Below are 17535 nucleotides of genomic sequence, written 5' to 3'. Positions count from 1 at the left end.
TTTATTTTTTGTCTGAGTCAAATAAGATCGTAATTATTTGCTTGTATGTAGAAGACATGTTGATTCTAGGTTCTGATCTCTCTGTGGTGAGTGACATTAAAGAAACTTTATCTGACGAATTTCACATGAAAGATCTTGGTGTGGTGGACACCATTCTTGGAATGAGAGTAAGCTTCGATGAGCAAGGGATTACCCTTAGTCAGTCTCATTACATTGAGAGGCTACTTTCTAGTTAGGGATACAGTGATTATAAACCGATTGAGACACCCTATAACTATAACAAACGGTTGAAACCTAACACAGGTGACACCGTGAATCAGTCAAAATATTCTACACTAATTGGTAGTCTCATGTATGCAATGAGTTGCACTAATCCAGACATAGCCTTTACGGTAGGCATGCTGAGTCGTTTCACTAGTAATCCTAGAAAAGAGCAATGGGATGCCCTAACGAGGCTGATGAGATACCTTAAGGGTACTCTAAGTTATACTCTATGTTATACTGGGCATCCTCCAACTTTGGAAGGATATTCTGATGCATCTTGGTGCTCAGATTTGGGAGATAGCAGATCCACCATTGGTTATGTATTTACACTAGGAGGAGCAAATGTAGCATGAAAGTCCAAGAGACAGACTAATATTGCTCTGTCATCTATGAAATTGAAACTTTATGCTCTAGCTTATGCAGGAGATGAAGCAGAGTGGATAAAGGATCTGATAATGGATATTCCATTGAGGAGTTTTAAGTTAAACTTCATATCTATATTCTGTGATAATCAAGCTACAAAGACGATTATGAATAACTCACTCTTTAATGGTAAGAGGAGACACATCAGGCTGAAACATGCCATGCTGAATTATTGAACAGAACAAGGGATTATCACTTTAATTGATGTGAGATCGAAGGATAATACGACAGATGCCCTTATAAAGGGATTGAACAAAGATCGAACATTCAAAACTACGGGGGAGATGGATATAAGACCATTTAGTCAGGTCTTAACCTAACCCTGTATTATTTTGAATTATTCGAATCTCATCTAGCCTTAGAAAGCATTCGAGACAGTTTACATGTTTCAGATAACGTAGTTGAGTTACTAAGTATGGGGGTTTGTGAAACCATTCCAAATTTGATGGTGTAGCAAATTTTCATGTGAAGTTTCCTTACTTTGTTATTGCACAAAAGAATATGAAAAATGTCTGATATGTTTCAATGATATTGTGCTAGTCTTTATGTCATTCCAAATTTGATGACATGTCTTTCATAGTATGGTGTACCATTCCAAATTTGATGATACAACATAAATTTATGACTGATATGACGAACACAGTATTCCAAATGAAAACATGGTATGGTCCTTATGATAGAGACTATATAGAATTGAGTTCTTGTAAAGAAACTTGATCATAATGCTTATTATTTTTATTAACCTTCAGTCATATATGGAATGTACTAAGTTCTTATTGTTGAACTAGATACTATTGTGCAAATAATTGAATTCATATTATCTTATGAAATTCATATTTGACAAAATTACAGAGAATGACGAAGATGGAGGAGAATGGTTGAATCTAGATCTCAATGATGATGACTTACTTGATGAGTAAAGTCACATGGATTGCACAGACTTTTCCTTTTGATTGTTTCTTTTGGTTTAGCCACTTGCATATGGAACTTCAGATTTATTGTTAAGTTTAGTTTTGATCTAAAACCCTAGTTTTATTTCTTAAACTTTACTTTTTAATTATTTGATTTATTGGATTATTGGTATTCAATTTATTCAATTTATGTTGATTCAATTACTGATTAAATAATGGTTTCTATACATGTGTGGTAGATACATGTAGAACATAGGAGGAGATTATAAGGGTATTTATGTAATATTCTTTCATATGTTCTAATATAATCCTACTTGTATTAATACTCAGACTGTGAGGGGCAATCTAGTAATTAGTCCATCTGACCTAAACCCTAGTTTCTTAAAAATACTAGTTGGAGGCAGCAGTCTGGGTATTCCAAACTAGATACTCAGGGTGTAATGCTTTAAGTAACCTTGTGCTTAAACCCTAAACCCTAATAGATTCCACTCTTTCTAGATTAGAAGTCAGATTCAATTCATTGTTATCATCACTTGAGTCCTTACAACTTTGGCATGCCTGCGCATCTTCAACTGACGCCGATTGTCGAAAAATAGTGTGGTAACACTTTTTGGCATGCATGGTGGGATTCGAACCCACAATCACTTGATTATAAGTCAAATTCAATTCATTGTTATCATCTCTTGAGTCCTTGGAACTTTGGCATGCATGCGCATCTTCAATTGCCGCCGATTGCCAGAAAATAATGGTAACAGATTCATTAGTAAACCGTTTAATGTTGGGTTTAGATCGATTATTATTCGAGCATTAATGTTACATGGTCTTAGCCTAATAGGCGTTCGACCAGGAGCGACTGACACTGATAATTGACAGTTTATAATCCAATTAGGCTATATATATCTTGATCAACTTGTTTATGGCTTTCTTATAACCTATTTTTAGCCAAATTAGCCTAATTAATTCATTTAAAGATTAATTATAACACTATTAACCCGATTAACTTGACCCCGATAACTAATCGATTGAATATAAAGGTATGTATGCCTAGTCTTTGAGGCCTAGTAATGATGCAAGGCATTAAAGTGGTGGGGACCAAATAGGCCCCAATTGGAATCGATCGGAACTGCTCGGTTAATGCCCGTATTAAAACCTAAACATTCATGAGTCTAAGGGTGTCGATCGATTTGATTCTGGTTTTTAATTAGGTTTGATTTCAATTTGGTTCAGGATACAAATATACAAACCAAAATCAAGTAATTTTCATAATTTCAAATCGTAATCGAATTGAATCATTTCAGTTTTATTCAATTTCATTGGATTTGTTAAGAAAAGAAAATAAGAAATGAAAGAAGAGAGAACACGATAACGATTTACGTGGTTTGGTTCTAAGACCTACGTCCACGGTGGTTGAGATGGTTTCACTAACACATAATACTTTGAGATATAAGAGTCCTGAAACAAATAAATTTGGAAAAGAAATTACAGCCTCACGAAGATACAATCTCACAATATCAAATCTGGTACCTATCAACCCTTTTTACATAACTCAACAAAGAAATCGACTGTACATAATTGCGCATGACTCAACAAAGACAAATAATTTTAGAGTTTAATATAGTATGGTTTAGTTTATACGGGTTACAACTTGTTCGATTCGATTTGTTTTAAAAAGGGTATTTATAGTCAAATTTCAAAACTGAACAGAATTGAATGAAATTTCATTTTGCAAAAGCATTTCCAAATTTCTTATTTAACATATGAGGAGGGATCTATATACCATTCTCTTGTGTATTGACATCTTTTACATCAAGCCAATATATTCACGTAAAGGAATATCTCACTATTAATAAATAAGAAAATCCATGTAATCAAGGAAGAGAGAAAATATAAGAAAACATATACTACCAATCGATAAGTGTGCAGTGTGTATATCATTTTCCCTTTAAAGTATCTTTAAAAAATAATTGATTACCTAAAAGACACAAATGGAATCCTCATGAAACATCTGAGAGCATTTGGTTACACTTTAATTTTTGCTCAGGTGAATGAGATAAACTATAGAATAAATAAATGAAGGTCTAACTGTCCCTTGGAGTTTTTATTTTTTTGGATAAACACTGGGCCTTGGACTTGGAGTTTTTAAGGTTAAAAAAAATATAAGATGCAATTGGCTATTTTCCCAAAGTTTTTTTTTTGGTAACCTTTGGGAAACTAGCCAATTGCATCTTATATGACTTTATATAGAAATAAAATATTGAAGACATTGGTTTTAGTTCAATTCCAACCAATCAAATTTGTTTTTTTTTTTTAAAAAACTACACCATAAATTAATATGATTTCATCAACTTGATTCCATCTCTACAATGGTTGGATGAATCAAGAAGTTGTTTACTTTTTCCAAGTGATCAAAATTTTACTTTAAGTGTAATCAGTGTTTGTTTATTTACCAAAAAGACCAAGCAAGTGATGGATAAAATAGAACAAAAGCATCTAAGGCCCTATGTAAGTCCAAGTGGGGGAATGTTAGAATTTTAGTTCTAATAAAATTCCATATGGATATAATTAAATCCCTAAACCAGGCTAATTAGGGTTTTGGTCTAATAAAGTGGGGTCATTAAGTTATATTAGAAGTCTAATGTGGACTGGCTTAGTGTGGGCCAGATAGATTCCTATTGGGACTGTGATGAGTCAGACTCTATAGGGATTACTATATAAGGAGAGCTAGGTCCCCCCTCTACCCATAACAACTAATTATTCTCAATCACTATTGAGGAGTGCATTCTGGAAAGAGAGGGAGATATTCAGTGTTCATCGTCCCTACGCATACGGTATTCTCATCAGGCCAGTTACTTTGGGAATAGAGGGGAAGCACCTAGATCTTTGTTCTTTATTTTTCGCTGCAATCATCATCACTATGGATGCGAAACAAGGTTGGTGGTTCTATCCCTATTTTCTATTATTTATTTGACTGTGTTCTTGAACGCCCTATGGAGATCCTGGCCTTTGGGATTTTGCCCATATTCGGATCAATTTATTCTAACATGTGGTATCAGAGCCTCCATAGATCCGTTCTTGAACCTATATGGATTCAAAATAATAGAACATAATAAGGGAATCGAAAATTTTTCGATTCGAATCAAGGTTTTTAGAGTTTTTTTCAGTTTTCCAAAAACCCGTACGGACACTGGCATTTTGTCGATTTTTTTAGCCGACGAAAACAGAATCTGACCACATGGGTGCGTAGAGCACAAAATTTCAGGATTTTTAGCGGGTGGATTGCCGTCGAACGAGCTCTCACGCGCCGTCGGAAGCGGCGAGTGAGATCACTCGCCGTCGGGTTTACTTTAAAAAAAAAAAAAAGGAATCTGGGGTTTTGCTATCGTATGCTCCTGACAGGTACATTGTGGTGCTAACGTGCGCCACCCGGGTAGGGTCGACCCATTTTCTGACCCGAAGACCCGACCCATTGACTCGGACGATGACCCATTTTGGGTTAACCCGAAACGGTTGGACCAGACCGGGTGAACCGGGTTCATCTCAGGAATGGGCTCGGTTTGGTTGGACCGGTTTGACCATTCGGACCGGTCAAATCAGTACAGTCAACCATTTTGGGCTAAAAATTTTGACCGGGCTTTCTGGGGGCTACGAGACTCCGTTTGGGGTCCTATTTTTTGCGTTGGCTCTGTTTTTCTGTGCTCTACATAGTAGTGCCCTCTGTTTTGATTAGATATGCATATTTTAAATATTTTTGATATTCTTTTGATGCATGCCCTATTCTGAAATTTATCGATTCGTTTCATTGGGAATCGAACTAATTTTCTGACTTGTTGGAATACCTACCTTGATGAACAGAATCATTGGATTTTGTGTTAGTTTTAAGACATTAAAAACAGATATGCATATTTTAAATATTCTTGGTATTCTTTTGATGCATGCCCTATTCTAGAATTTGTCGATTCGTTCCATTGGGAACCGAACTAATTTTTTGACTTACTGGAATACCTACTTTGATGAACAATACTGTTGGCATATTTGTGTTAACTTTGAGACAGTTAAGCCCCTTGTCATAAATTATAAAATAACACAATTTGTTTAAGGATGTAAGTAATTTTGGAATATTCCAAGAGAGGGTTCCATGGGTTCGACAGGATGCAGCCGCCAAAGCGACCTTCCTTGTTGGATTTGTGAAACACCGGTCTCATACAGTTGTGGGATGTCCTTCAACTCTAATGTGTGGTCATACACCCAAAGGTGGTGGTCATGTATTGGTACTTGAAAGGGTACATATACAGTATGCATATGAATAGGCTGACCCTAGAATTCTGCATACCCAAAGGTGGTGGGTTTTGAAAGTTGAGCTGTATTCCCATGGCCACTGGTATGTAGGGATTTTTACAATTGCATGTTGGGAATTCAACCCAAAGGTGTTTTCACAATGATGTGTGTAAAATTCTCATAAGCTTATAAGGTTTCAAGTTGTACTTGCATCATGCTGATTATTGTACTGTTCATTGTTTAAATTTTCAGTCACATTTTCTATCAATAATATCATGGTCACTATTGAGATTCTTACTGAGTCAAATTTTAAGAAGTGGAAAGATGACATTATGTTTGCCATGAAAATGGTAAATGTGCATACGTCCCTTGTTATAGATAAACCAATGGACCTAACAGCTGATAGTACTGAGGATGAAAAATCTGTGTATTCTGCATGGGAAAAGAGTAATCGCTTAGCTATACTATCTATAAAGAGGTCGATACCGAAACACCTTAAGAGTGGTCTACCTGATAAATGTACTGCCAGAGAATTGCTAGATGCAATTTTCAAGAGATACTAAGTTTCATCAAATGCTGAGATTGGGAGACTTTTGCAAGGGCTATTTAATATGGAATATCATGGTTCTGGGAGTGTTAGGGATTATATTGTTTGGATGGTTGACTATCAAACCAAAATCAAAGCCTTGAATATTGCTCTTCGTGATGCCTTGATTGTTCATCAAGTTCTTAATACCCTACCTTCTGATTTTGACATCATCAAAACCAACTACCTTTCCCAGGATGATGTCTGGAGTATCGATGACCTTATTTCTAGGGTTGTATCCGAGGAAGAGAAACTACTTGTTATTTCCAAATCCTATGAGGGTGAAAAGTCTAAAAACCATACTCATAAGTCTGCCAATAAAGAGTGCGATCGGATTAACAATTTGGGACCTAAGAAAGACTCTTTCAAGAAAGAGAGTGATCACGCTTCTTTTGCAAGAAGAAGGGTCACATAAAGAAGGACTCAACAAATACAAGACTTAGTTATCAAAACCCAAGCCATCACGTAACGATTCTTTGGCTTTTGTTTATGAATCCGATCTATCATAAGCCTCATCCAGTTCTTGGAGGCTAGACGGCGGGGCCACTAACTAAGATGCCTTTACTATACAGGGATTAATAAACCGGAAGAGGCCAAATCAGGATGAATTAAGGCTTGTCATAGGGAACGATGGATATGATTGACGTAAAGTTCATGGGAGATATCATTTTCTTACTAGTTTCTAGTTTTAATTTGACTGTAAAGAATACTTTTTTTATGTACCATCCTTCAGGTGGAATTTAATTTTGATTTCAGTGTTGGACATTGGTAGTTACCATTTTGAAATAAAGAACAGTATGATAAATTTGTTTCAAATAAAGTTGGTTCCTGCATTACGTCCAATGGATTGTACAGATTGTGTTTATCTCCCAATGATATCTACGCCTTCCATAATGTTGAAAACGTTGTTTTCAAAAGACCCTTACCTAAAGAACGGTCTTTCACATTGTGGCATAAGATGTTAGGTCATATTTCTAAGGTAAGAGTGGAAAGGCGGATAAAGTCTGACATCCTACCTACTATCGAAAGTGATCTAGAAATTTATGTAGACTGATGTAAGGGAAAGATGACCAAGATAAAGAAGAAAACTGTAGTCTATAGTTCTGACCTGTTGGAGGTCATTCACACTGATATCAGTGATCCCTATTCAGCCACATAGTGTAGAAATTTTTTATTTCATCACTTTTAACAGACGACTACTCCCGATATGGCTATTTGTTCTTAATTAAAGAAAAGTTTGAATCTCTTGACAAGTTCAAGATTTTTGGGACTGAAGTTGACAAACAGTTGGGGAAAGTTATTAAAATTGTTAAATCTGATCATGGGGGTGAGTATTATGGCAGACATGGCGATGCTGGATAGTTTAAGGGCCTATTTGCCAATACTAAGAGGACTCTAGGATAGTTGGTCAGTTTACTATACCAAGAAGTCCTGAGAAAAATGGTGTCGCCGAAAGGCATAACCGCACTGGTGAGGAGTATGATTAGTAAGACAAATTTTACCTAAGTTCTTATGGGAGAAGTTTTTGAAAACTACTCCTTGTATCCTTAACCATGTAGTTACTAAACCCAGAAACCATCTTAGAGTTTGGGGTGCCCTGTAGAAGTAAAATTATATTATCTGACTTTAAACTAGTTGGATCCCAGGACTACTCATTACTATTTTGTTAGCTACCCAGATCATTCAAAGGGATATAAATTTTATAACCCCTGCGGAGACACTAGAATTATGGACTTATAGGCAGCGAAGTTTCTGAAATTTGATGTGGCAAAAAGGAATGATTGTTCTCAGACTGTTCGAGATAGTGACATGGTTGGTACATCGGTACATGTTCTTCTACCTATTCAGACGGATGTGGGGCATACTACGCCATTAGTTACACCTGCTGGAGTTCAGGAGCCTGATATTGATAACGGTCCTTGACATTCATGTAGCACCTGATGAGATTCCTCTCAATCAGGATACGATTGAGGATCCTATCATTGATGCAATTCCAGCTGAGATTTCTCAGATTCAGGGTAAGGCAGTGGTAGCACCATCACGGAAATCCATCAAGGGGAGAAATTCAGAAATACCATCTATCTATGAGGTCTATCTGAGAGAACATGACTACGACATTGGTTGTGTGGTTGATCCAGTTACTTATTCAAGCGTTGTTTCTAGTTCTCAGTTAGATTTGTGGTTAGATGTAATGAGAGATGAGGTGGAATCAATGAAACGTAATGATGTTTGGGAGCTTGTTGAATTAAACCTAAGGGTCTTGTGGTGGATGGTTCAGACCATCTTGCGTGGACTCAAGAAGTCTATTTACGGTCTCAAACAAGCTTCCAGGCAGTGGTATTTGAAGTTTGACAATGTCGTGACTTCATTCGATTTTGTGAAAAACAAAGCGGATCAGTGTATATATCACAAGATCCGTGGGAGCAAATTCTGTTTTCTCATATTTTATATGGATGACATCCTGCTTGCTAGCAGTGACCTAGGGATGTTGTATAAATGAAAGCAACTATTATCTAGGGAATTTGACATGAAGGACCTTGGTGAGGTTTCTTTTGTCCTTGGCATTGAGATCCATAGGGATCGTTCTCGTCGTTTACTAAGTTTTTCTCAGAGGGCTTATATTGATCGTATTCAGGAAATGTTCAGTAAGCTGGATTGTAAACTTGGGAATGTTCCTATTCTCAAACTGAGCTTGACACAGTGCCAGAAAAATGAAGCTGAGAAGGATGACATAATGAGCTGCCTTATACTAGCGCACTAGGTAGTATCATGTATGCTCAGGTCTGTACCAGACCAGATATTACTTTTGTGACGGGTCTTCTTGGCAGATATCAGTCAAATCCTGGTCTTAGCCACTGGGTTGCTGCCAAGAAAGTATTACGATATTTGAAGGGGACAAAAGATTATATGTGACATAAAGACAGATTCCTGAACTCAAGCTAGTGGGTCATACAGATTCCGACCTTACTAGCTGTGAGAATGATAGGAGATCCACATCTGGTTATGTTTTCCTGATGGTAGGAAGGGTAGTATTATGGAACAGTACAAAATAGACATTGGTAACCACATTGACTATATAGGTAAAGTTTGTAGCATGTCATGGATTTGCTACTCAGGTTATTTGACTCGGGAATCTCATAAAGTAATTGACCATTTTAGATTCTGTGGATAGACCCATCCAGACATATAGTAATAATAGTTTTGTTGTGTTGTTTATAAACAACAATAAAGAATTTAGAGGGTCGAAGGACATGAAGGTCAAGTATTTGACCATAAAGGAGACAATAAAGAAAGGTGACATTGCAGTGGAGCATATTGGTACAGATGATATGGTTATAGATCCCCTAACCTAAGATCTTCGCCCTTGTGTTTTGAAAGACATGTCATAAGCATGGGTTTAGGTGCATCATGGGATGCGGTTGGTTAGTGGGAGTTGTTTTGCTCCATTGTAAAATAAAATTTATTTTCATCTGTAATTTTTACCGTGTGGTAAATCTTGGCTTATTTGTATCAGTTGTCATTACATGTAAAATTCTTTTGAACACTTGGGTGTTTCATTTATTGACATGATGTATATATATTTAGTTTTAAAGACTTAAGGAATGTGTTAACCTTAAGCAAGGTTGGGGCATTAAGTTATTAGCCTAAAGGTATGTCTTATAACACATAAAGTAAAACTCGAGTTATTCAAGATGAGACATACAGATTCGTTAGAATCACAAAGATTATTTCTCTAGTGAGCCTGTGCCACTTAAAGAAGAGAAATTTTGGACTAACAAATTGATAATACATAAGGAATCACTATGTGAGTATTGTCACACTACCACATTACATCCATGTTAGTAGAGTTGAGGGTTCTCATGAACATGGAAGGCTCTGTGTCGCTTGATCATAGATGCAGTTACCGCCATGATTCGATGTCTAAAACTCTATGGGATAGGATTGACTTTCTAATATGACCTCTAGATCAATTTATTTTAAAAATTGTACACATAAAGTTTTCTCAAAGAGTTGTTAGCCTGTGATTTGTTTTGGTCAAAACTGTTTTTAAATCCTTTTAAAAATAAAGAATTTAATGTAAGTCCAAGTGGGAGAATGTTAGAATTTTAGTTCTAATAAAATTCCATATGGACATAATTAAATCCCTAAACCAGGCTAATTAGGGTTTTGGTCTAATAAAGTGGGGTCATTAAGTTATATTAGAAGTCTAATGTGGACTGGCTTAGTGTGGGCCAGATAGATTCCTATTGGGACTGTGATGAGTCAAACCCTATAGGGATTACTATATAAGGAGAGCTAGGTCCCCCCTCTACCCATAACAACTAATTATTCTCAATCACTATTGAGGAGTGCATTCTGGAAAGAGAGGGAGATATTTAGTGTTCATCGTCCCTGCGCATACGGTATTCTCATCAGGCCAGTTACTTTGGGAATAGAGGGGAAGCACCTAGATCTTTGTTCTTTATTTTTTGCTGCAATCATCATCACTATGGATGCGAAACAAGGTTGATGGTTCTATCCCTATTTTTTATTATTTATTTGATTGTGTTCTTGAACGCCCTATGGAGATCCTGGCCTTTGGGATTTTGTCCCTATTTGGATCAATTTTTTCTAACATTTCCAAATTTCTTATTTAACATATGAGGAGGAATCTATATACCATTCTCTTGTGTATTGACATCTTTTACATCAAGCCAATATATTCACGTAAAGGAATATCTCACTATTAATAAATAAGAAAATCCACGTAATCAAGGAAGAGAGAAAATATAAGAAAACAAATACTACCAATCGATAAGTGTGCAGTGTGTATATCATTTTCCCTTTAAAGTATCTTTAAAAAATAATTGATTACCTAAAAGACACAAATGGAATCCTCATGAAACATCTGAGAGCATTTGGTTACACTTTAATTTTTGCTCAGGTGAATGAGATAAACTATAGAATAAATAAATGAAGGTCTAACTGTCCCTTGGAGTTTTTGTTTTTTTGGGTAAATACTGTGCCTTGGACTTGGAGTTTTTAAGGTTAAAAAAAATATAAGATGCAATTGGCTAGTTTCCCAAAGTTTTTTTTTTGGTAACCTTTGGGAAACTAGCCAATTGCATCTTATATGACTTTATATAGAAATAAAATATTGAAGACATTGGTTTTAGTTCAATTCCAACCAATCAAATTTTTTTTTTTTTTTAAAAACTACACCATAAATTAATATGATTTCATCAACTTGATTCCATCTCTACAATGGTTGGATGAATCAAGAAGTTGTTTACTTTTTCCAAGTGATCAAAATTTTACTTTAAGTGTAATCAGTGTTTGTTTATTTACCAAAAAGACCAAACAAGTGATGGATAAAATAGAACAAAAGCATCTAAGGCCCTATGTACCTACTCCTAATAAGGTGTCAGTCATTCTATGGGTAGGAGCTATTAATCTACATCTTAAAATATATATTTACAAGAACAATCAACTTGTTCATATGATTATTGTTTATCTTCATTAATTTTTTTTAGGGAAAAAGAAACCCATGATGCCCCTACGTAAATTCCTCTGCATATTCTCTTGCATCGATCTCACCCATGGACCCCACACATACTCTCTCTCTCTCTCTCTGTGCGTCTCCTTAATAAACGCTCTATATTGAATGATTTTTCGATCATCCATCTCTTTATTGGTGGAAAACTATACTCTGCCGATGTCATAGTGATCCTTCTCCCTTTTCTTTATTTGTTAGATATTTCAAGAAGGCCTAAAGTAAGTTGTCTTCTAATGTACTTTAAAAATAATTCTGATTTTTAATTCTATAGGGCTAGAAGAAGCAAGGAATAAGATATATATCCACTTGTGCGCATGCAATAGAATTTGTCATTTGCTAATATTAGTTAATTCATCTAAGTAAATGAAGAGATGATGTTGTCCCAAAAGAATAATCACCATAGTATTATAGAGCCAATGAGGTGTTCATATTCATCAAACTTGATAGATCTAATCAAGAATCCTTATTGGGAATAAAAACTTAATAGTTTTTCTTTTTTTTTGTATGAGAAAAAACTTAATAGTTGTTATTAGTGTAACATCTAGCTGTTTGCTTAGATTTTTTGGATGAGGCTAATGTCATGCATAGAAGTGTGTCAAACACGCTATCTTTAGATTACTTTTTATTTTTCTTTATATAAATTAAGGAGAAAGGACGTTGCTTGGTTCCTAGCCACAGACACAGGAGTCCATGAAATTACTATCAAATCTTTCTTAAATTATAAGCGTACTCTCATTGGCCCCTACGCTGATGTAGGGGCTACACGACCAAGCAACAATCTGTTGTCCGTAAATTAAACTATAAAAATTATTAAAATAAATATCATTCCATGATGATTGACCATTTAGATAATATTTTAATTACAACATTCTTCAAAACAGCACAAAGTATTTATTTATTTTTTTGAAATCTAAAATATCACAAAATTTAGAAAGATAATTGATATAAGGGAAAAGGATCTCCATTCAATTCTTGACATCTGGGTTCTACTCGATATGAACAATACAACGTCCTCTCCCTTGCTTTCATTGACTTGTCGTGAGAGATTCATCCCACACCGATAGAGTGTCAAACTCATGCCCAATTAAAGCATTGGTCACCACCATATGCTTCAATAACTACATATTTTTTTAAAATTAAAAAAAAAAAAAAAAAGAAAGCACACAATGTCAGTGTAGATTCCAGCATGCACCCTCTCACATAATGAGATATTGTGAGACTCACACTAACAATCTTTCTCCTATCCTGACTCATGTAGACCCCATGTGGATGATACCGTTAATTCTCTGAACTGTTACCATTGGTATGATGTTCAAATTACTCCTTACAATGGCTTTGTGGGAACCCACTCCCTCAAATTTAATACATAAAAATGATAAAAGTCCATTTTCCATTGTTAGAAATACCATTACCATTTCTGTAAAGAATAACTTCATATTCTTTCTTTTCTCATTCTTCTAAGTCATAAACCCTTCCTAATTTAGTGGTGTTAGACTTACTTTCATGTCATTTTCCTCTTTTAGAAAAGCAAGACAAACAAACCTATCACTCATAGGTTGGTTAAAATATGTGTAAAACACAGACTCCCTGCCATATACGTCAACCAAATTAAAGAAAACAAAAAACCCAAGCAGAGTCTCCAAGGACTCTCTCTCTCTCTCTCTCACATGCAGACAGACTCACAACTCTGTTTCTCTAATTATATATTTATAGAGAGAACCCTTCTAGTCTCACCACCACAGGAGAGGCAATGGATCCAAACCAGAAGGAACCCACCCAATATGGTCTAAGCCCAGAAGAATTCTCAGAGCTAGAACCCCTCATTCATACATACCACACCTGCCAGAGCTCTTCCAACATGTGCACCTCTTTGATTACCCAAAGAATTGATGCTCCCCTCACAGTGGTATGGCCTCTGGTGAGGAGATTTGATAACCCTCAAAGGTACAAACACTTCATCAAGAGCTGTAACATGAAGAAAGGTGATGGAAGTGTTGGAAGTATCAGAGAAGTTACAGTGATTTCAGGACTTCCAGCATCTACAAGTACTGAGAAACTAGAGATTTTAGATGATGAAAAGCATATATTGAGTTTTAGTGTGATGGGTGGTGAGCATAGATTGAAGAATTATAGATCAGTTACTTCTGTTAATGAGTTTCATCAAAAGGAAGGAAATAAGGTTTATACTATTGTTTTGGAGTCTTATGTTGTTGAAATTCCACAAGGGAATACAGAAGAGGATACTAAAATGTTCACAGACACTGTTGTTAAGTTGAACCTTCAAAAGCTTGCTGTTGTTGCCACATCTTCTGTTCATGGAGGTAATTAATGGTGGTGGGTTTTGTTTTTAATTTGGTTTTTGAAATCTTTCTTATTAGTGATTTATTAGTTTTAGAAATTAGGTGAAGCAAGAAGATTTGATTTGTATTGGGGAGGTTTCAGTGTAAGTTAGTTTGGTAATTTGATTGCATGTATTTGGTTAGTGTTATAATATTATTATTACCTCTTAGGTGCTATGATTCAAGTGTTTTTAGCTTTATTTTTCCTTTATTATTCTCTCATGCTTAGTTGCATTTCATGCAAATAATCAAAACTAACATTCATCAATAAATTTGAATCCACAAGCTTCTACCATTGTACTTCTTTAAAATTTTTTTTTTTTTTTTTTGAACTTTTTTTTGCTAATTCGATTGAAATTTATATCCTCTTCATTTTCAGTCTGAATTCTATCATTTTCTTCCCCCTTTTCTTGATGAACAAATGCAAAAGAAAATAAAATTTAAAAAAAAAATTTGGGTTATCAATGAAATGTCGAAACAATCATTTTTTCAACCCAAGTTTTTGTCAGGCTAAGTAGCATACATTAGTGCGTACATGTGTCTGTCTCTCTCCTTTTTTCTATAAAATAGCATATCTATCCCTATTGAGGAGTGGGCGAAGAGAGAGAAACACAAGGAGGCACTAGCAACCGTAACACAACCGGACGGGACTCAATCCCTTTATTAATTTTTTCTCACAAAACATCTTCTTTTCCAAGCACTACGGAACAACCAAATGGAGCTTTGGGAGTTGGTCAATTGAAAAAAATATAATTTATAGGAGAAAATTTTCCACCACCAAAATCCACTGCGAAGAAAGAATCTCATCATCCAAGGTGATTTAATGTATGATTGGACTCCTAAAACAATAATAACATCATTAGCTCCAGGCCCAATTTTTTAAGACATGAAATATTCTTCATGAGTCCAATTATCAGAGGGTCAAAATAAAAAGGGTCTACAACCTGGTTCATAAGCATGGTTCCAAGTATCGGTATCATATTGCCCGAATCGGATGACACATACCAGTTTTGTTAGTCATCGATATCGATACCATATCGGTAGCTAGCACGGTATGGACAAGGGATAAAATGATCCAAAATTTTATTTTTTAAGGAAATCAAGAGGTAATTTTGTCCAATACAGCCGATCCAGGCCAATATCGTATCGATTTTTTGTGTTGCCGATAACCGTTCCCATACCGTGTACTAAAACTATGTTCATAAGTCGTCACTGTGATACAAATACTCACAGATAGCCCAAGGTGAGCAGTAGTTATCAGTTCATGTGTTGTAACCTTCTATTTCTACAGAGGGGGGGGGGGAAGGCATTAATTAATTATATTGAGTATGGATATACGTATGTTATACGTATCCTCTAGGATATGTGTTGGCTCATCTCACTTCACTTGTTGAGTACTTGAATTGATGATGGTTTTGCTTTTCTTTTCAAATGTTCTTTCTTTTTAATTAATTCTCTTCTTTCCTCGTGTAGATGTATGGATGTGGGTGTGTACTTCAAAGGAAAGTAACCAACTTTTTCTCTATATGGTTTTACACTTTTACTTTAAAGCAACTCCCTCTATTGTGAATATTTGTGAGATGTGAGTTTGGGAAAAAAAATGGATTTTAAAGACAAGCAAGCAAATTGGTTCATCGACCCACCTCTTAATTTATTGTGTGACTTTCAGTGGCAGCAGCTCCAGAATTCAGCCGGAAGGGACAAAGATAAAGCTTTTGGGAGACATGTGATGACCCTTTAGGAGACTTGTGACCAAGAAACTTCATCTCTTCTTCTAAAGTTCCTCTTTGAAATGACAACCCATTTAGCCCATAACCCATTTAACCCCATAACCCATCCCATCTTGAACCCAGTCTCTTTCACCTCGATGTGCCAAGTCAAATTTGGCTTTTACACGAGTAGGGACAGATCTGAACCCTCCATGGGGTGTGGGACCCTCACCCTATGGAGGGGTCAGATCTATCCCCACCCATCCCCATGTGGGTAGCTGATCCGGATTCAAAGCCAACCATATTCTCTCCTTCTCTTCTCTTCTCTCTCTCTCTCTTGGTAGGTTTGGAGAGGGAAGGGTTTTAATTGCAACTCTTGTAAGACATATTCGAATGGTATTTCCATTGTTAAAATTGAAACACATGGCTCACTGTACAACCATTAAATAGCTCAGCACCCTGAGGTTGATTTAAAAAGGACTCTTGAATGACCCTCCATTTGGATCATTATCGTCTCCTGTTTCGTGTCTGGTATAGTGGTCCAGTTCTTCTTGTAGGGGGCGAGAAATGATGACGTAACCCCCTATCTGAACACACTACTCGAGGGAGGTTAAAATGTCAATTCCTCCTCCCTTTGAGAGGAACTGGACCACTGTACTACTAGGCAGGGAACAGGATAAGAAAAAATTCCCCTCCATCCCCCTCTCACAAAGAGAAATGAAACGACAAAAGTATAAGATTTAATTGGGAAATTACTTTGGGGTAACCGGTTTCGTATATAGCCGTGTATGGTGCACGGTCGAATTTGAGACGCTACAGAGAGAGAGAGAGAGAGAGAGAGAGAGAGAGAGTGCAATTTTCCAGAGGGAGGGAGAGGAAGAAAAGCTGATTCTCCCCTCCCTTCTCTTATTTATTGTGGTTGAAATTGCTAAATTTTTTATGTGCTCAAATTAGTCATAGATAGGATCTCATTAGTTAATCCTCTTTTAAGTTTCCTTAAATCACAATTTCTTTAATTTCACTTAAATATATTTATATTCAACAGAATTAAATAGAAGAGATAACTTATATGTCTTCAAAGAAAGTTTATTACCATCAAGTCCTTCCACTCAACAATATCACATAAAAGACGTAGGACATGTCACCATCCTAGTCTTTCAGATATCTTACACAGAATCTGAACAATTGATTAGATATGAAAATTGTCTCCAACACATTTAGAAATATTAATTAATAACTCAGAATATTTTAAATCTTTTTGTAAACAATTTACAAAATCTGTTATTGGTGTAGGAATTTTGTCCAATCGTGAACAAACATTCTCTCTCTTTGAAACATGTATTGGAAGTGGATTCCTTATTGAGCGTCTCTTTTGTTCACAGGAAACACCATAAACCCAACATAATAATATATAGTAGAGAGATATCAACCATTAGTATACAAAAGCATATAATGTTTGATTGCAACGATAAGGGCCTCTCATGTCTAGGGA

General features: G+C 35.8%; 1 protein-coding gene across 1 annotated transcript; it reads left to right on the top strand.

Annotated features, from left to right (window-relative positions):
• Positions 1-13727: 13727 nt before the first annotated feature.
• Positions 13728-14327, top strand: LOC122669315 (abscisic acid receptor PYL2-like). Its single transcript, XM_043866064.1, has one exon. It carries the CDS (start codon positions 13746-13748, stop codon positions 14322-14324), a length of 579 nt encoding a protein of 192 aa, XP_043721999.1. The 5' UTR covers positions 13728-13745; the 3' UTR covers positions 14325-14327.
• The last annotated feature ends 3208 nt before the right edge of the window (positions 14328-17535 follow it).

This window comes from Telopea speciosissima, chromosome 7, assembly GCF_018873765.1.
Source record: "Telopea speciosissima isolate NSW1024214 ecotype Mountain lineage chromosome 7, Tspe_v1, whole genome shotgun sequence".
NCBI lineage: Eukaryota > Viridiplantae > Streptophyta > Magnoliopsida > Proteales > Proteaceae > Telopea > Telopea speciosissima.
The sequence above is the reverse complement of the archived record's forward strand: the minus strand, read 5'-3'. Positions and strand labels throughout refer to the sequence as shown.